At 35.4% G+C, this 21,418-nt stretch overlaps 1 protein-coding gene and 1 long non-coding RNA gene across 3 annotated transcripts in view; both read left to right on the forward strand.

Annotated features, from left to right (window-relative positions):
• Positions 1 to 15,336, forward strand: part of LOC150080171 (uncharacterized) — a 31,837-nt gene extending 16,501 nt beyond the window's left edge. The window contains exons 2-3 of one of the 2 annotated variants that reach the window (XR_016547414.1): positions 3,971 to 4,090; positions 15,292 to 15,336. This is a non-coding gene — a long non-coding RNA (uncharacterized LOC150080171). The remainder of the gene's footprint in view (positions 1 to 3,970; positions 4,091 to 15,291) is intronic. The other variant, XR_016547415.1, reaches the window with a different exon arrangement.
• Positions 15,337 to 16,899: 1,563 nt separating this feature from the next.
• LOC150080172 (uncharacterized) overlaps positions 16,900 to 21,418 on the forward strand; it is a 52,249-nt gene continuing 47,730 nt past the window's right edge. Inside the window, exons 1-2 of the mRNA XM_090380634.1 lie at positions 16,900 to 16,929; positions 17,022 to 17,138. Of these exons, the coding sequence (XP_090236760.1) occupies positions 16,900 to 16,929; positions 17,022 to 17,138 (147 nt within the window). The remainder of the gene's footprint in view (positions 16,930 to 17,021; positions 17,139 to 21,418) is intronic.

A 21,418-nucleotide genomic window follows, 5' to 3' on the forward strand; every position in this document is an offset into this window, starting at 1 on the left:
TTGACAAGACTCCATGACGTACTCTGGAAGCCTGTCTGCACTACTCAGAAAACTTTATATCTGACTGCACAATTACCCCTAGCTCTCTTTCATTCTCCACTACCCTGAGTGTAACACCACCCACTTGGAACATTTCTCTGAGATTACTGCTACCCATATGCAGTACTTTGCATTTGTTAATGTTAAACTTCAGTTGCTACTTCTCAGACCATCTGCATAAGTTTTATAGATCCTGCTGCAGTAGCATATTGTCTTTACTGTTATTAACAACCTGCCAACATTTGTATCATCTGCAGGCTTGGACATTAAGCCTGATATACCTTCATTGATATCATTGATAAATACACAAAGCAACATTGGACCCAACACCGAACTATAGGGGTCCATTGTACCAACTTCCCCTTAATGATATATCGCTCCAATTTGTGCAGAAGTCTTCCATGTGCAACAGTATCAAAAACTTTCCTGAAATCCAAGTATATGATATCAAAATTAAATTTTGCATCCAGTTACTTTGCGACCACATCTTAGTATCCAATTAAACTGGTCAGCAAGAGCTCCCCTTAACAACCCATGCTGTGTCTGAACTATTACTGTGGTCTTGTCTAGGTGATCCTGCAACACTTCTTTTACCAGTTACTCCATTATTTTCCCCGGAACAGAAGTTAAACTTACAGGTCTATAATTATTTGTGTCACCCTTTGAACCCCCTTTGTGAATTGGGAATACATTTTGCACATCTCCAGTCCATGTGGACCTCTCCTGAATCTAAGAATGCTCTCATAATTATGGCTAAGGGTTTGCTTAATTCCCTTGCTGGCTGCCTCCTTCAATATAACTGGATAGATTCCATCCACCCCAGGTGCCTTTTTTATGTGTAACTTCAATGATTTCTTCTCCACTTTGCTCTCTGTTATTACACAATCATTTAACTCACTGTTAGAGTTTAGTAAACTTCTGTCTTTCCCATCCTTAAAAATTTCCTCATGTGTGAATATGGATGCAAAATACTCATTCAGTTTATCAACTATCTGAGCAGGATCATCAACAGTTGAACCACCAATATTAAGTGGACCAATCTGATTCATCCCCTTCCTTCTAGAGTTTACATAAGTAAAGAAGTCTTTGTTGTTTTTCTTTGTAATCCTTTGCCAAGGCTTTCTCATAATCAACCTTTGCTTGCTAACCTCCTTTGTGACTTGATTCCAGACTAGCTTATATCTGCCATAGGCTTCTGTGTTGCCTGTTAATTTATATGCATCCCATGCATTTTTCTTCTCTGCATGAGCCTCATTAGCTCATCTGACATCCATTTAGGTCTAAATCTTGAACATTATTTCTTAGTTTGTATGAAAAGCCTAGTAGCTTCCAAGATTAATTCCTTGAAGGCTGAGGGTTGATGACCCTCCTATGTACGTGTCCTGTGGCACAACTTTAACTATCAGACACCTTTTAATTGACTGTCCAAATTTTAGCAATATCCGTATTACTGCTTTTAACCATCTGACTGAGCCGTATACAGTCAGTCAGATTTTATCTGACAATGACAATGTATCTGCTGTTTTTAGCTATTTTAAGTCAATAAAAGTTTTTAATTGTATTTAATTTATGCTACTGTTACATTACTATATATCTGGACACGGTGGCCTTACTAATTAGGTCACCAAGAATTTAAACTTTTTAAATATTACATAGTCTTGGCGCATTATAGCCTTAGCTGCTAATACGCCAAAAAAAATCCAAACAACCAACCAAAATCCTTGAAGGCTTATTTAGAATTCGCTGTTTTTAATATCATCAGTTGATCCCACTGTATAGAATTTAAAAACTGTCTGAGACCACCATAGTCATCTTTGCGAAAGCAAAACCCTTTCCTTTACCTCTAATGGTAGTTTCATCTTTAAGTAAATCCTACATCAGTATACTGTGATCAATGTCACCTAGTGGTTTCTTTATCTGCAAATTCTTAATGCATGAATAATCACTGCTGATAATCAGATCAAGAGTATTACTCCCTGTGGTTGCCCCTCGAACATGTTGGTGTTGAAAACAGTCCTCCAATAAATCCACAAGTCTGGCTAGTGTGTGAGTGACCAACCCACAAATTCCAGTCAATATCTGTAAAGTTAAAATCCCCCATTACCAGGCATTCTGATTTACTGGCCCACTCTATTTCTCTGCACAATTAATTGTACTCATCAGAGCCATTAGGCCTATAACACACTCCTACTCTCATTTTCCCTTTCTCAGTGTTTGTCACACCAAACTGACTCAACATTGCACTGTTCACCCATGTCAACTGGATGCACTTCCTGATTTTTTTTTTTTTTTTTTTTGTGTTTCTTAACTAACAGCGTAATCCTTCCTCCCTTCCTTTCTGTACACATTGTACTCCACAAATTGCAATTGTGCATTGCTTATATCTGTGTGACACCATGTTTCTGATATCCCAACAATATCTGCCTTTGGTGTCTTGACCAGCACTTCAAATTCATCAAATTTATTTACTATACTTTTAGCATTGGTGTACTTGTATACCTTTAATCTCTACAACTCAGTAAGGTTTGCCCTGTGTGGTACAATACTGCAAGAATGCAGTTGCACGGTATTGAATAGACTGGAGTGCCAGAATGCTGTTTTGGTTTGTCACAGTCATTGATGATGACATGTATATACTTAATTATTAAAAATAAGACATTTTATTAGTGAGTGTTATATCCTGTAAAATTTTCCATTTCAACCCCAGTGCAAGGGGATATTTCAAAGCAGTAGCTAGAATGAAGTAAATTCTGTTTACTTTACTGCGTAATATGACACGCACATAGGAGGGTCATCAGCCCTCAGCCTTCAAGGAATTAATCTTGGAAGCTACTAGGCTTTTCATACAAACTAAGAAATAATGTTCAAGATTTAGACCTAAATGGATGTCAGATGAGCTAATGAGGCTCATGCAGAGAAGAAAAATGATTTGATTTCCTTCTCTGTCACAGGTTCTAGGGATTAGGGGTATACATAACAGTCATTATTGTGTTTAAATAGAAGTTTTATTTCAATACACTATTTCATTGTTCACTTAGACAAAATATACTGGTCAGAATTCACCATTTGTTTGCAAATAAAGACCACCTACCAACTGACAAGAAGCCAGTAAGCTTCAAGAGCTTACCTTGAAACCAAAAATTGGTTTCAATTTTTAAATATAGTGGATTCACCTTTTCAGGAGATGCCATGCAGTTCATAAATATATTAGCAACTTAGGCAGAACCATAGAAAATGGTATTTGTCTCCAAGCTGAATTCCAAGCCTTAATGCCAAGGACTTTTTGGTCTTTATTGGGGGCAGAATGATACCCATAATTGAAAATTGAATGCAGTAAAGCATACAAATTTTATTTATTTGCTTTCTAATTATAATATGATAGACTTCTAAAGCATTTACATATGGGTAACCTTGTACTGCTAGGAGATAAAATAATTTGCACTGTTTAAAATTTTTTGTTCACTATCAATAGGGGGAAAACTAGGTATAACTGTGACTTTCATTGCCTGTTAACTTTGGATTTAAAGGACTGCATGTAGAGCTTTCAATTTGTCACTTTCAGTTTCACTGGTGCAGGTTCTGCACATGAAACAAATAAATAAATTTTCTGCTTATACTCCGGGATGACTATAAAGTCAAAGGAATTCACGAGACTGAGAATGTAAGTACATATTTAGTGACATGTCCTTGTACAATGTTTTCTCATGTTTGATCACTTGGCTGCCTTGAAGCAGTGATGCAATCACAGGTTGTGATTTTATGATCCATCTCTAGGTAAGGAGAGGCATATACATTATATGTATCACACATGCTTGAACATGTATAATGCACATAAGATAGTACACACAAGATATCATTTTTGATGTAAAAGGAAATCTGTTATATAATTAACTTGCAATCATATAACTTAGTGAGAATTATAATCTTTCAGCAGAAACAGAACAGAATGGCTTTTCCAGGAAACCCTTATGAGAATTATCTTCAGCAACCACCTCCTCCACCTTATGCACCAAGAACACCTCCTCCACAGAGAACAAATATTCCTCCGGCAGTAAGTTTCATAGATAAGATTTTTTCTTGACAATTTACTCTTAACAATTTAATTATTTTGGTAAAATAAAATAACATAAGTTGTACTTAATGTTTTTCTATAATGTTTGTATAAGAGTTCTGTAACTCTTCTAACTGATAAATATAATGCACTTTTTCCTGCTCTGAATCACTACATAATTGCTTAGAATTTGTGCTACACCATAATGTACCGATTCAAATATTCTTGACTGGCCCAGCTGGTTGCAGAAAAATGTTTATGATTTCCCTCTTGATGGAAATATACAACTGCTTCAGTAATACAGATGAGTACTGCAATGCCTGCTTTACATCTGTTTCAACTGGTAAGTCTGAAGTGCATGTAATGTAATGATTTTGCACGTGCTCAGAGCTGGCATAAACCAGCTATGAGCACGTCGAAGATCATTGCTCTCAAGATATCCATTTCTGTGGTTACCAATGTCTGGTTACCAAAAGTTTCTGCCACAAGTGGCAATGGTTAGCCCAATAACACTTAAGTGGTATGCTCCGAATCAGAAACGTTTTTCTACCACTAGCTGGTTTATGCCAGCACTGAGCATATCCAAGATCACCTCCCATGATCCTTTGTGCGATCTCCTCTCTTGACTCCATTTTTGATGTCATTTCCATGATGTTATGAAATGGAAATGATGTCATTTCCATTTCATAACAAAGTGGTGAAATGGAAATATCATTTCCATTTCATAACAATGATGTCATTTCCATTTCATAACGAGAGTGGAGATCCTTTGCATGATCTCCACTCTCGACTCCATTTTTCTTTGTTATGAAACAGAAATGATATAATTTCCATTGCAAAATCATGACAGATTGATTTTACTACTGTCTGAAATTTAGTAGGTGCTGCCAAAGATGTTTACACATCAAAAAAAATATTCGGAAATCTCCTTATTTTTATTTTGTTGGGAAATCCCTGTGTTAGGTTCTGTGCTATTGAACTTGTGCTTGTTTGAGATCATAAAAAATTGACTTTGAAGCATGCAGTTTGTGACTTTTAAGGTTTTTGTAAGGTTATTTTCATTTTTATTTGATCATTTATAAATTTTTCCTAGTATGTATTACTAAATTTTGTTCTTAAGAACCATATTGGAATAATTTCTTTGTTGTGAATTAAATTCCAGCCCTAAATTATTACTAAGGAAAGTAAAAAAGCACACAGTTAAATTTAAATGAAGCAACAGTCTGGACCATAAAGAAAAATGAACAGAAAACTTCCATTGCTGTAGGATCTTGCATTTCTTCAAATGTGATAGATTGTCCTCGAGTGCCAATAATTGAGAAAATGGAAAAAGCACTCAGTGTTTGGATTTATGATAGCAGTAAAAAATGGATCCCAATTAGATGACAATGCAATTAAACAAAAGGCACTAAAAATTTATAACCATTTTAAAAAAAATGGAGAATTTTCCAGAGTTTGCAACCAGTAAAGGTTGGTTTAAGAGATTTAAAAACTGCTTCTCATTACATAACATAAGAATTCAAGGTGAAAGTGCATCAGCTGATAATGAAGCTACTAAGAAGTATGCAGAGGAATTTCAAAAAATTATTGAAGAGCGTGGATACATACCACATCAAGTTTTCAATGCTGACAAGACATGTCTTTGGGGGGGGGGGGGAATGGTCAACAGAACATTTTTTTTCAAACTGCACCAGTTTTTAAGGCATCTGAAGATTGTGTAGCATTACTTATTTATGTGCTGTAATGCATCAGGCTATTACATGATAAAACCTATGCTAGTTTATAAATCCTCTAATTCACATGCAGTGAAAGGCGTAAATAAAAATGCGTTACCAGTATATTGGACAACCAATAAAAATTCTTGGGTGACTGCTAATTTATGTAAAGAATGGTTTCTGAAATGTTTTGTGCCAACTATGGAAAACTATTTAAAGCTGAAAAATCTAGATTTCAAAGTTTAATTACTATTTGATAATGTGCCAGGCCATCCAAAAAAATTTAAGTCATACAAACATTGAAGTAATGTTCCTACCACGTAATACAACTTCTTTAATTCAGCTATTAGATCAAGGCATTATATCTACTTTTAAAACTCATTACATCACTCAGTACAATGGATTTTGGAAAAAATTGATTCTGAATTTATTGAAGTGATGGAAGCATGGAAACATTTTTCAATTTTGGACTGTATCAGAATCATAGCTTTATTGCTCAAAGAAGTAAAATCGTCAACATTAAATGCATGTTGGATGGCCAGACTGTATGGCCAGAGTCAGTTCATTCAGGAAATATGATCGAACCTGCAGAAAACAGAATCTGTGAGATAGTAGAACTTGCTAAGTTGGTTGGAGGGGAAGGTTTTGATGATATGACTACTGAAGACGTTCAAGAATTAATGGTAGAAAAAGAGGCTGGCAAAGCAGATTCAGTGGAAATGGCATCAGAGGTAAACTGAATCAATTCAGAGGATGGTAGCACAGATGAAAATTCTGATGTTCCAAATTTTACACTAAAAAGCATACAGGAAGGCATAAACTTAGCCTAACAATTAGAATCTTATTTTTTGAATGCGGATCCTTTGACTGAAATAAGCGCTAAGTTCAAAAGGGAGCTTCAAAAATGCTTAGCTCCATACCATGCAATTTACAGTGATCTATCAAGCAAAAGCAAACAAACCCAGATTACTGATTTTTTTAAAAAGAGCAGAAGGTACACAAAATATAGATGCTGCAGAAGCAAGTTCAGAAAGTGAATATATTGTGCAACAGAGAAAACGTTCTCGTTTGATTGTGCTTAGCAGCGATGAAGAGGAAGAAAATTAAGTGAATTTACATTATCTGATATATACATATCACAGTTTGTAAGACGTTTGTTCAGATATTACTATTTTTAATAAAAATTAAGTTTCCGATGGTTATAAAAAATTATGTAGGCCTGTTTTTGTTAGCTTTTGGAATATACCCCCCCTTTTGTACTGGTTCTTAGCCCTGTATAATGCAGTTTTGTACTACACGAGATTTTATAGGAACATAACTACCATGTTATACGAGGGTTAGCTGTATTACATATATGCTTCCCTATCCATGAATGAGAAATTGGGAGCTTACAATTTTCATGTAACTTACTGCTGCTTTTGCAAGAAGTGATGACTGAGTTTTCACAGTTTGTTCTTTTTTTAAACTAATCTTTGTGATTACTACCTTAACCATCTGAAACTGTCTGCCCAAGTGTTTTTTTCTAATTCATTATTGTTCTTCAAAGTCTTTAACTTTTTTTTTATATTGATATTCTAAATCATATGATCTAAATCATTTTTGATATTTTGACATTAAATTTGTTATCATCAAAGCTAAAGGAGATTTTCCAAAGTAAAGAATAATTTCCCCCATCATTGGAAAATAACAAACAATATTTGTGACACTCTAATGAGATTTCAATTTCAGCACAAACAAAAGTCTCAACTCTATTATATGCTGATGAGCAAGTTGTTTTAGCTGAATCCAAGACAGAATTACAAAAAGCAGCCCACAATATCTTCAAAATTAGTTCATTATTTGGTATGGAAATATCAGTCCAAAAAACCAAAACTATGGCCATGCAAGGAAAGGAATTATTATAAGCAAAAATAGTTAATAATGGCCATATAATATAAGAAGTAAACACATTTAAATATCTCGCCAATACAATTTGAGATTTAGGAAATGCAGATGTGGAGATAAAATAAATTTGAACAAAATGAATGGTATTATTAGAAGACATTTTGGTAAATATATGTCAAGAGATATACAATTATGATTCCATAAAATGAACCTCAAAACCATCCTTAATGTTTGGCTCCAAAACTTGGATTTTGAATAAAAAATGAAAGGGGGTTGGAGGCACTACAAATGAGATTTCTTAGGCCGCTTGCAGATGTGGCCCTAGGGTTTTTGGCACCCCTAGGCAGAAATGTATTTGGCACCCTTGAGATACTTTTATTAAATATTATTTTAATAAAAATTTTGAATTTTGGTGCCCCTGTGCCCTGCTTACCACGCTTACTGTGCCAGCCCTGGCCGCTTGCAGGGTACTTGTTGAGAGACCATATCCCAAACCACACTATAAAGAACATTTAGGCATCAGCAATATAGTGGAAGATATTACAAGATATAGAACACATAATGAGATTGACTGATGAAAGACTGCCTACCATAGCCGAGTGGTCAGTGCATGAGGGCGTAAGTACACGTGCCTTGAGTGATTGGGGTTCAAGCCCATGACTGCTGAATACGGTGTTGTCTGTTGTATTCTGTCTCTCTTGTGAACTCCTCTGACCGTGTGGTTGTCCCAGGGTATAAACAGAATATTTATTTATTCTAAGAAGACTCTGTTTTATAGGCCACATGGATGAAAGGGTGTTGGAAGACACAAGAAAAGATGGATGGACCAATTCAAGTCTCGGAATAGACCTTAATGGCCCAATCTCTGTTGGTAGAGAAGAAGAATATTTGTGACTTTAGATTGAGGAGGGGAATGAGTGTTTTAGTTATAAGAATTTTTGAATGTTTTTGTACAATATTTATACTACAGTGGCATACAAATAGAAAACATATATACAGTGAAACTTCCCTTTAACGGACAGCGATGGGGAACGAAAATGTGTCCGTTAGAGAGAAGTGTCCGCTAACAAGAAGTCTGAGGGGGAAAAAAAAAAAAAAAGAAAGAAAGAAAGAAAGAAAAATCGTTAAACTTTTAATGTAAAATTAAATTAAAATATATACAGATTTTGAACAATATTTTTGTAAATAATATACAATTACATACACAAGAGATAAAGAAAAATCGTTAAACGTTTAATGTAAAATTAAATTAAATTATATACAGATTTTGCACAATATTTTTGTAAATAATATACATACAATTGTGCTATGCATATTATGACTTTATCTTAAGAAAAATACATACAGTAATCACTTATTTTCTTCTGCACCTTCTTCTGGCTGATAATTTTGTTTTCAACATTTGTTTGGAGTGAAGAAACCATCGAAAGTCCTTCAGTATCTTCTTCAGCGGCGAAAAACATTTTTAAACAATTGATTCGTATGAGCGCTTCTTCTGTTTTCATTATCGGTGGTTCGTCGTTAATATGTTCTTCGACAGAATGACCTCCTTCCATTTCTTTATCCTCATGAGGAACTTCTTGAAAAATATCGATGATAATGTCGTTGATATTTTAGCCAGGGTCACTTGTAGCTGAAGTATCGTACATTATCAATAGATGTTGAAGTTCTTGTTCTTCTTGGTGCTCCACATTGCTGTTCACAACTTCAATTTTTGCGTTTGAGAAGCCAGACTTTACAAAACAGTTCAGGACAGTTTGTTTTCCAATTGCGTTTACTGAAGAGGAAATCCATTGAATCGCATCTAGGATGCTGATTTTCTTTGCAAGGTCACTCGCACATTTTACATCATTCATGTTTGCAATGAGATGTCTTAAAACACGTTTTCTGTAGTGAAGTTTAAAATTTTTTATTATCCCTTGATCCAAGGGCTGACGCTCTGCAGATGTGTTTGGTGGCAGAAAAACGATTTGAATGTTGGACAATTCAATGTGCGAGTGAGATGCAGCATTATCCATGAGAAGAATAATTTTTCTGTTTTGACGAATCATGTTTTGGTTAAAGTGACTTATCCATTCGCTCATGATATCTCGTGTCATCCACGCTTTTTTATAAGACTTCCAGTCAACATTCAAAAGATTCAACTTTATGCCCTTGAAACAACGAGGATTTTGTGGTTTTCCCATAACAAGTGGTTGTTCAAAGTCTCCCAGCATATTTGTACACAATTGTACAGTCAAGCGTTCCTTAGAAATTTTTCCGCCCTGGCACTTTTCGTTTTTTAGACTCATTGTTTTTTCAGGAAGAGCTTTAAAAAAAACAACCCTGTTTCGTCACAGTTGTAAATATCTTTAGCTTCAAAATCATGACATAAATCTTCCAATTTGACAGTCCACTCTGTTACAACCCCAGTATCAACAGATCTACCTTCACCACTTACGGTTTTCCAAGAAATTTTATGCCGAGTTTTGAACTTGTCTAGCCATCCCACAGAAGCTTTGAACTCATTTACTCCCATAGATTTCGCAACCTCCAAAGCCTTTTCCCTAATAATAGGCCCATTAATGGGAATTTTTTTAGCACGTTCGCGACAAAACCACTCATACGTAACATTATCAATTTGAAGTCCAACAGTTTTCGGAAATGATTTTTGAACCTGATCATTTCCGTGTTGCCAAAATTGTTTGAGCAGTTCATTTTTTTTTCTTTAGGATGTCGCTTACCTGCGTCTTCCCGATTTTGAATTTTGCAGCGAGATTGCTAACACTATTTTTTTGCCGATCATACGCATTAATGAGTTCGACTTTATCTGTTAAAGTTAAATGTTTACGAGAAGACATTGTGCACTTCACACGACACTGAAAAAAACTGAAACTGAAAAGATACGAAAGGCCGACAAAATCCCCCCCATCTGCACACACTGAATTCATCAGAAGTTTTACACGTGCCTTAAAATTATTGAAAAAGGGTTTAGAACAGCGACGTAAACCTTGATAAAATTCAGAGAATCGGAAATAGAAAATAAGCACACGATTGAGGCAATACATGGAAGAAAAGTTCCTAGAAAAGGACCGTGAGCTCTCCCGCAGTCCGTTGTGGGGAGATCAAATTAAGTGCTAATCTAAATGAAACAGTGCAGATTGCCTGTCCGCGTCCGTTACAGAGAATGTCCGCTAGACAGAAGCTGCAAACACGTTAAAACCAATGGAGGTGAGTTGGGGAATTTGAAAATGTCTGTTGTAGAGAGATGTCCGTTAACGAGAGGTGTCCGTTAGGAGAAGTTTCGCTGTAATTTAATTTAATTTTACATTAAACGTTTAACGATTTTTCTTTATCTCTTGTGTATGTAATTGTATATTATTTACAAAAATATTGTTCAAAATCTGTATATATTTTAATTTAATTTTACATTAAAAGTTTAACGATTTTTCTTTCTTTCTTTTTTTTTTTTTTTTCCCCTCAGACTTCTTGTTAGCGGACACTTCTCTCTAACGGACACATTTTCGTTCCCCATGGCTGTCCGTTAAAAGGAAGTTTCACTGTATTTTTAAAAGATATTTTAGATATAAAATACAGCAAATGTTACAAAATATAAAAATACAAGATTGGATTTAAATTTTGGCACTAAATTTGGTGCACTACCATTAAAACATAATAAATTACATATTGTTTATTCATACACATTAAATGTTGTCCTGAATTTTCATTAGCAAATATATTCTACTTCTCATAGACAGTCTTGCATGCAACAGACAAATGGTCTTTTGTGTCTTGCATAGTTTTACATTGAAAATATGTGCAAAGTTGTGCACTTTCTTCTGTGTGCAATTTAAGTTTTCATTATTAGGACATGTAAACTGTCATTCTATAACAGTGAACTTTATCTCAGTAAATTGTCTTTCACCTGATGCTGTTAAATTTGGAAAGTTTGGTGGAGATTGAAAATATTTTTTTTTTTTTTAACTCAGTGCATTGGTTAGACCACATCTTGAATATTATCGACATGTTTGGAGACTTAATTTCATTTCAAGGATTGTTATCTGCTGAAAGAGGTGCATCAAAAAGCAACAAGATTTTTTATTCACATAAAGAAGTATTCTACAAAGATAGACTTTAATTTTTATGTAACACAGTCTTAAAACAAGATGTGTGCATGGGGACCTGTTCAAGGTATAAGGCATTGTATGTTTTGAGTAAACTAAATAAGTATATCATTTTTTTTTTTTTTTTTCATGCATAATGCAAATTAAAGACACACAATTTAAATTGAAAAAAAGATTGCAGACTGGTTGTCTAATCTAAAACCAGTGAGCTTGTGCAAATTTAACAAAGGCTTGGTCAGTTACTTGGATGAAATCAGTTTTTTTATATATATTTTTAATGCCATTGCTAAATAAACATGAATTGCTTACATCATCTTGCCTGCTAATACTAATAATAAATAATTATCATAAAACTTTATTCAAGGTGGCAGTTGTCCCTCCAGTGATAGAGTTTGGGCTTATCCTCATATTAGTGTTCCCAGACAGTAAAAACAGAAAAGCATAACACGTAGTAGCATTCTTTCCTCTAACTTTCTATACCTACACTGAAATAGTATCAGTATTAGCCATATGGTATTAGGAAGACTAGGCTTTTGCTGTGTAAACCAAAAAAATAAATAAACAAACAAATTGCCTATGTAGTTTCTTCCTCACATAGGTACCTACCTATCCATCTGATCTACGAATTTTCCCAAACTCTCAGCCTTAACACCATTCATGGAGGCAACTTATTCCAGTAATTAACTCACTAGCTGATACGAAATCCTACAATCCAGTCTAAACTTGTTCTCATTTAATTTGAATTTATGCCCATAGCTCTGAAGTCATCATAACAGTGAATATTTTACCCTCCTTCACTTTACTTTCTACTCTCAGGCTATTATAGACCTCAGTTGAGGTTAGGTTCCCTCTAAGATGACTGGTTAACCAATCTCTGTGACCAACATAACTGAAGCCTTTCCTCATGCGGATGTCATTTTGCTGATCTCACCAAGTGCTTTGCCCATCTTTCAACCCTTCAAGAAGCTTGATATCTTTTCTTAGGTGAGGTCTCCATACTTGACAAAGTATTCCAAGTGCAGTCTTATACACTTGGATTACTACCTCCCTGCTGCGGTGTGTCAGACTTGGCACACCCAGACTACAGTCGAAAACTATTCTGTGGTGCTGCCACAGTACATTCATGGACTATTGTGAGTGTCCCTCAATGTGGACTCCTGTACATGGTGAGGGGACCTCCCAGTGAAGCTGATGGGATTCCAGATTAGCATCACTGGGATCCATTGCCCACAGCCTAGGTTCCAGGTTTGCACCATAGGTAGGAATCTGGCATGTTTGCTGTGCACTGCGACCTGTGGAAATTTGGGAGGGGGGGATCCTGGTGGTTGAGGAGGGGCAGCTTTAGCACACCACTTTGATCCTTGCTTTGATAAGATGGGTGATCCTGGATGGCTCAGCCAGAATCAATTGGCCAGTGGGTTCACCTGCAAGGGTCAACCATGTCAATGCCATGCTCCTACCCTCATTGTCCAAGGGACAGGATTCAGGCTGCAGAGGTGCAGGTATAGCATCTGGATAGCCCTGGTGCCCACTCCTGAGTGCATTTATTGCTTGCCGCATAGTGGGCTTTGCATTTTGGCTCCATCATCAGGGTGGGGACCTTGGGCGTTGAACAAAATCAAAAAACTCGTGAATTCTGATAAATTTATTTCTTCTTGGGTCCCAACCCAGTTGCTGTCTGAAAATTTGACCGTTGACCCAGATAATGTCACTTCTGCTAAAAGACAGAAAACAGAAGTTATAACAGGCCCAACAGCTTGTTACCTGATCATTCACTCCGCTAATGAGAAACTCTTAGGAAATATTTCACCCTTCTTTATCCAGAAGGGTTGGCAGGCTCTCCTAAGTCTGTCAAACAGTTTTGCATAGGTGACATACTTGTACAGACTAGAACTGACAAACATTCAGAACAACTCCTCCGAGCTACATCTATCGGGGAAGTGCCAATCAGAGTTACCCTCACAAGATACTGAACTCATCCTGTGGTGTCATCTCAGAATGGGATCTCATGGAAGTGTCTGAAGGGGAAATCTGTTCTGAATTAAAACCACAAGGAATGACAGCTGTGAAACAAATACTTATGCATAGGGATGGGCAACTTGTTCCTGCCAGAAACATCATCCTGACATTTAATTCTCCTGCGGAGTGATCTGATCGAGAATGTATAAGGTCTTGAATGGTTTGAGCAAACTCAATGCTGATGGTATTCTTTCTCCTGCTCAGATTCCACACCTGAGGGGGCATAAATTCAAATTGAGGAAGTGAAATTTGCCTTTAGTCAGTGGGTGATTGATTTTCTGGAACAAACTTCCATCTGTCGTTGTAGAAGTTGGCAGCCTAAATAAATTCAAGATAGAACTAGACGAACATTTGGAATGAATGGATGGGTGAAATGGGAAGTTTTTTTTTTTTTGTTGATGTTGTGTAGTGATGTTGTGATGATGAAGCAAGAAAGCTTGCTTTTTTGCTTCATATGCCTCTAGTAATGCTAATCTTGGTGATGTAATTCAATTAAAAATGATATTAGTAACTGATGTTAACTCATAGATGAAATTATCATTTCTAAAGTGAGCATTAATATAAGCTCTGTGTGTGCATTGTTTATCAAACTCTTTCGATACCTGTTGAAATAGTACCCCACTTTACTGATTTGTGAACAACATATACATAAACATCGGAAATATACCCAATGTGCAGAGGATAAATAACCCATGAACATTTATCACTACAGTCTTCCAGTGGTCTAACTTTACACAGGAATGGTTGTCTACCCAGGAGCTACCATTTCTGGGTCTAAGCATTAGCACATGAAACCATTAATAGGGAAATTACTGGCCCACATAGATATGCTGGTGCACGCTAGCTGTCACGTGACTGTGCACAAGATTACCTCAAAGTGCAACATTTTCATTTATTGTCCACATTGTACTAGCCGACCAGGCTAGCCGAGTGGGTAAAGTACCTGCCCGGCAACCCAAAGGTCGCGGGTTCGATTCCCGCCTCGGGCTTGGATCAAAGTACTGCAAAAACCTTGGGAGGCGCAATATGGCCACAGAAGCCGATGCGCCAACAACTACCAAATCAAAAAAAAAAAAAAAAAAAAACATTGTACTATAGGACCAGTTAGATTATCAGAAGGTGTGTGTTGCATCTCTGGTTAAATATTTGAGTGAGGAACTGTACCTTCCCTTCACAAACTCATGAATAGTGAGTTTGTGAAGGGAATGTTTTGTATGCTATCACAAGGATGGCAAATATTTTATGGATCAATTGGTCATAGTCTCTGAGGTGATGCCCCAGAGTCTAAATGCATGTGTGAGCAATGAAAGCAATCTCATTAACCCCACCCCACTAAAATAAGATTCACGATGTATCCAGAGAAAGTGATGCTACTATGTTTAAATGTTTAAAATTAAGTATTAAATGTTCAAAATTTATCTCTAATAATTCTGCTTAATATTACTTCATTTTGATTTAACTTCTTCTTTATTTCATGTAGGCCATTTATGTAACTCCATCAAGTTCCCAGTATCCAGGAAGAGGAGTAAGTAGTTAACTAGCTCATTGTGGTAAACTTTTAATTGCTTTAAATATCTGCACAGATAACATCATGCATTTTATCTGAGCAAAATTTGAAATTAATGTAAAGTTTTGTCAATATCAAAATTTTTATCTCTTTAATAAATGTTGAATAAATAAGCAAGGTGCACATTGTTTTTGAGGCAGCCAAACCCATACAATTGTATATTATTATTATTATTATTATTATTATTAGCTATATGGTGCAAGGAAACCTGAGGCTTATGCTGCACCAGCCAAAAAACAAATTCCCGAGTTACCCTGAGAGAGAGAGAGAGAGAGAGAGAGAGAGAGAGAGAGAGAGAGAGAGAGAGAGAGAGAGAGAGAGAGAGAGAGAGAGAAGCAAAGGGAATCACCAAGAAAGAGAATGATGATGATATCCAGCTCAGGATCCTGGGTGTGCCAAGTCCATACTCACCAGATGTGAGCTCCTGGGATATAAATTATATATTACTCTGGGACAAATATTACTCTGTTTACACTTTCAGGAACAACGTATAATTTTGTTTACGTGTAGACCTGTTGTATAATGTCACAATGCATTATAAGAGATGTTGAAAATAATGGTCATTATGCTAAAGATGCTGAAACCTGACAACACAAGTTTTTGGCAACATGGTGGAGCATGTCTGTGAGAATGTTGGCAATTAACTTTGTGACAGTGTCCTTTAGTTCTTGATTTTAATGTGAATTGTTTACAAATACATGCTGTTTAAGATATCCCCACAGATACCTTAAACAGCAGGTATTTTTAGAGGTAAGGTGTAGTGATGTTACAGGCCAGAGTTCCTTAGAGAACATGTGATTTTGAAACACAGACTTCAATGCCTCCATTGCGACCACAGATGTAGGTGCACTTATGCTGTCTTGTTGGAAATACCCTCGCTAAATTCCATGTTACAAGGTGGTCTATGAACCACTCAACAAGCATTTCCAGGTATCAGTAAGTGTTGACTGTTTTTGGATGTCTACAATCATGGCATCCAGCATTTTAGGCCTGCTGCTACGTGGTTTTTTCGGTTACACAGCCATTCTCATAATATTTTTTAATCACCTTCCATGTTGTGTGCGTGCGTGCGTGCGTGTGTGTGTGTGCGCGTGCGCATCATTAGTTATATCATGAAATTTACATTTCATACTGACTGCAAGCAGTGCCAAGCACACTTTGGTATTGTTGTCATTTTTATAGAACTTTTTTGTGCTATTAATTTCTGTATAATATGGACACTGTTTAAAATATCTTCCCTGCATGATTCATTGTTTACGGTCTACAGGTGGCCAGGGTGATATACTTAATTTTAATCACCCTGCATATGCAAGTATAGGTTAGTACAAATAATAGAAATGGAGTTAATCACCTTGGAAAACTGGATATGTATTTGATGTAATTTTGCTCTGGTTTATGAACTGACAATGGTAACTTTCAGAATGCTGTTTTACTAATATAGAAATGAATCTAAAATTATTAATATGGATGGCTGCCAATCATAAATGAAATTTAGCCTACATTTTTTAAATAGTTTTTACTATGCTTTGTTATTATGCTAGCATAGTAAAAGTGAGTTACTATGCTAGTTATGATAATACATATAAGATTTCTAGGTAATGCATAATACTAAATGACTTGTTAATTTCATTATCTTTATTCAGCATGGGGGTTTACAAGACACGTTAACATCTGTTGGCAAAGAAGTTGGTGGCGTACTCAGAGGTCTTACAAAAGCTGGTGTTAAAGCAATAAATAAAGTTTTGGACCACCCTGTGTTGGTGAGCATTTATTTCCTTGTTTATATATATATATATATATATATATATATATATAAAAAATATTAAGGATAATAGAAAATGATAGAAAAAGTAAATCAATGAAATAATAATACTTTCAGGGACTTAAGAAAACGCGCAAAAAAAAAAAAAAAAAAAAAAATATCACTTTTTACCCACAATCTAGATGACTTCAACTGGGGCCAACCACCCAGACTGAAGGCAAAAAGCAACAAGAGGTTCTCTGTTTCTGTAATGATCAATATATGCTAAGTAATTTAAATCTAAACCAAATATAAACCAAAATAGGCCAAATATAGTAAATAGAAAGTTAAGAAATTTAAGAACCTCTTGTCGCTTTTTGCCTTCAGTCCGGGTGGTTGGCCCCAGTTGAAGTCATCTAGATTGTGGGTAAAAAGCGATAATAATTTTTTTTTTTTTTGTATTTTCTTAAGTCCCTGAAAGTATTATTATTTGATTGATTTACCTTTTCTATCATTTTCTATTATCCTTAATATTTTATATACATTATGTGGGTGTATTGCATGATTGCTTGCAACTGCATTGACCCATAAATATTAGTTACAGTTGCTGTAGTTATAGCTATTAACTTTCTTTTTTATCACCAATATAAATATATATATATATATTTCATTTATCATTAGAAAGTGACTTTTTTTCTTAAATAAAAATAAAATATGGTCTTTGGAAACTATATATATATATGGTATGATCAGTAGTCAGTATGCAATTACAGAGTTATGCCTGCTGCAGTTGTATGTAGATTCATTTGGATACATGCAGTTGTATGTAGATTCAAACATGTAATATCCTTGACCACTAAATGTGATAATATTCTTCAGTTTCTCTCCTATAAATTTATCTGTTGTTACAGCAAGTTTATTTGTTGTAATGTAAAATTTAATGCACAGTACATTCTGTGACACTGACTTTTATATGAACCTGTTATTTTATTATAATATTGGCAACATGATACAAGAAACAAAGCTTGTACAGCACTAGTAGCCAAAAAAAAAAAAAAAAAAAAATATATATATATATATATATATATATATATATATATATATAAACGATTATTGGTAGTTAATTCCAACAATCATTACATTTTGGCTGAATGCAAGTTTCCTTACATCTGTTCTACAACCATATTTTTCAATTTAAAGTTTTGTTCCTTTTTTGTGTGAGCAAGAGTAAGGATGCCATCAACTTATAGTTTACTCAATCTGTTTAAAGCCTTAAACACTTCAACAGGTCTCCTTGCAGGTATCTAGTGTCCAGTTATTGCCATTTGCTGAACTGAAGTCTATCTTGGTAGGAATATCCTTTCATTCCCTACAGAAATCTCATTGCCCTACTCTGCAACCATTCCATCAGATCTACATTCTTTCTAATATGAGCCCTCCAGACTTGTATGCAGTACTCAAGATCATTGATCAAGTGGCCTAATCATTGCCATTTCTGAGCAAGAGGAAAATGCCATAAACATTGAATCTGCTCAATCTGTTCAAAACCTTAAACATCTCAATCAGATCATCTCACAAGTGCATAGCCACCAGATGCTGCAATTTGCAGAACTGAAGCCTTCCTTGGTAAGACTACCATTTCAATCCCTTCACCAATCTCATTGCCCTACTCGGCAACCATTCCAGCAGACCTACATCCTTTCTAATATGAGCCCTCCAGACTTGTATGCAGTACTCAAGATCATCAATCAATTGGCCTAATTATTGCCATTTCTGAGCAAGAGGAAAATGCCATTAGCATTTTCCTCTTGTACTACCTTGCATTTGTTATTGTTGAAGTTCAACTGCTATTTGTCAGCCCATCTGCCTAATTTTTTTAGATCTCATTGCAGTAATTATTGTATTTCATTGCAGAATATTGTAATTAACCACCCTTGGAAACCATTGCATAATCTGCAAATCCAGACATTAAGCCCGATCATACCTTTAATGTCCTTAATCAATGTAGAAAACAAAAATGGGCTGAACCCAGTTTCACTCTACTAATGAAGATCAATGTCAGTTAATAAAAACTCCCTATGTTCTTCCACTCACCTGCCCTCCCTCTATTCAGAGCAGTAACTTGCCCTTAATGCCACACTGCACCAATTTATACAGCAGTCTTTTATGTGGAACAGTATCAAAAACTTTCTCGAAGTTCAAATACAGTCAAACTTGGTTATAACAAGCATCAAGGGACCGACAAAATTTTCTCGTTTTATCCGTTACTATATCAGTGATGAATCTACCTCCTATTGTTTTAAAATTCTCAATAAGTTGATAAAAAGATAGATTAAAAAAACAAAAGAAATATTAGAGAGAGAAAAATAATACAGTATTAGTATATACCTACATATTATTTATATTAATATGCTTGCATTCGGTTTTTAAATTGATCCAGCCAACTGTTGTTACATACAAAATCGTCACATCCAAATTGTTTAGCAAATTTTTCTGTTTGAGCCGTCAAGATCGGACTGTCTGTTGAAAATCCAGCACTTCTTTCTGTAGTGAACCATTGAAGCAATGCTTCATTGACGTTTGTAACCTCACACTTTCTAAATTTTTTTTTTCTGGTTATGTTCTTTTCCAGTGTCGATATGTAAACATCTTTATTCTTCCACAATGTCGATACACTTGAAGAGGACAAAGAAAACTTTTTACACACTTCAACATTTTTTGCACCATGTTCCAACTCTTGAATAATTTCAACTTTTTTGCGAATTGAGACACTTTCTTTTGTTAATAGACATTTTTCCAAAGGAAGGGTTAATTTCTAACGGATTTTATTTAAAATGACAGTAAAGTGATCTGCATACAAAGTTCTCAGAACTCCCAAAATGCGTACAAAATTCTTAGAAGTCCCGAAATGCATACAAAGTTCTTAAAGTCCAGTTGACAAAATTCTTAGAATTCTGAAATAAATTTATGGTTCAGTGAATACAAGACAATCTATAAATGCGATGAGCAGAATGCCAATGCACTATTGTATAACCCCCGTCCCCGAAAGGACAAGGTATTAAACCGGCCGCTAGTCCAATGCCTGTGGTCATAAAAGCTAAGTTGCCCTCTTCATTTTTGTCTGTTTCAAGAATTGGGTTTTTTTGACTGAACTGAATGTTTGTAATTATACAAATGAATTACGAATGTTTGCATAGTTACCAAAATTTGTGCGGTATATTCGTGTAGTACACTTGTTATAACAGTGAGCGATTGTATGAGAATACTCGTAAATTAAAATCATTATGGGTTTTTGCTCATTACAGCTGTTGTGATCTCATTTCTGTGATCATTATAACCAAGTTCAACTGTATATGATATCAGAATTATTTTTCCATCCAGTTCCTTTGTTAATGTGTCATAATATCCAATTAGATTGGTCAGACAAGATTGTTCCTTAACAAATTCATAATGTGCTGCAGCATAATTCCATTCCTGTGTAGATGGTATTGCATTACTTCCTTAACCAGTGATGCCATTATTTTCCACAAAAAGAGAAGTTAACAGGTCTGTAATTACTCTTCACTTTTTGATCCCCCTTTGTGAATTGGGAATACGTTTGTACATCTCCAAAGGTGCTCTCATAATTATCACTAAGGGTTTGCTTACCTACTTTGCTGCCTTTCTTTATATAATTACATGGAACCCATCCACCCGATGTAGGTGCCTTTTTTATGTCCAGCTTCAACAATTTTTCTTCCACTTTCCTCTGAGTTATCACAAAATTATTTACCTCACTCTTAGAGTTTGTAAACTTCTGGCATTCCTTTCCCTTCCACTGGCAACAGCAAATTGCACCAAATTAAAGTTTACTCCAACCATGGAAATTTGTTAATCAACAAAACAGACATGACAAAGTGAATAGGACATACTCATTTCAGCCACTGTTATCTCTTGCGAAGTGAGGATTCCCCTCTATGTCCTACCTGTCACACACAACAAACAGTAGAACATGTATTAATTATATGTACAGCTTTTACAGTTGAGCACCAAAATTGTTTCAAAGAGTTGACAAGCAAACATCACTTTCTCACTCTCAAAACCATACTGGAAGATAGGAAAAATATAGCAGATGTTTTTCAGTTCCTCAAAGAAATACATTTCTATAATCTAATTTGAAACCAAATATAACCTCTGCAGTAAGCTATAGTCACTCCGTGATTTTTGGAAACTATTCATAGCAAAATATGAATAGTGTACAGAAAGGATAAACAGGACATGAGAGGAGGGGTTATGCTGTTAATTAAGAAACATATAAAA

The sequence above is a fragment of the Mastigoproctus giganteus genome, chromosome 9 (assembly GCF_048544385.1).
Source record: "Mastigoproctus giganteus isolate SK-2022 chromosome 9, ASM4854438v1, whole genome shotgun sequence".
Lineage (NCBI taxonomy): Eukaryota > Metazoa > Arthropoda > Arachnida > Uropygi > Thelyphonidae > Mastigoproctus > Mastigoproctus giganteus.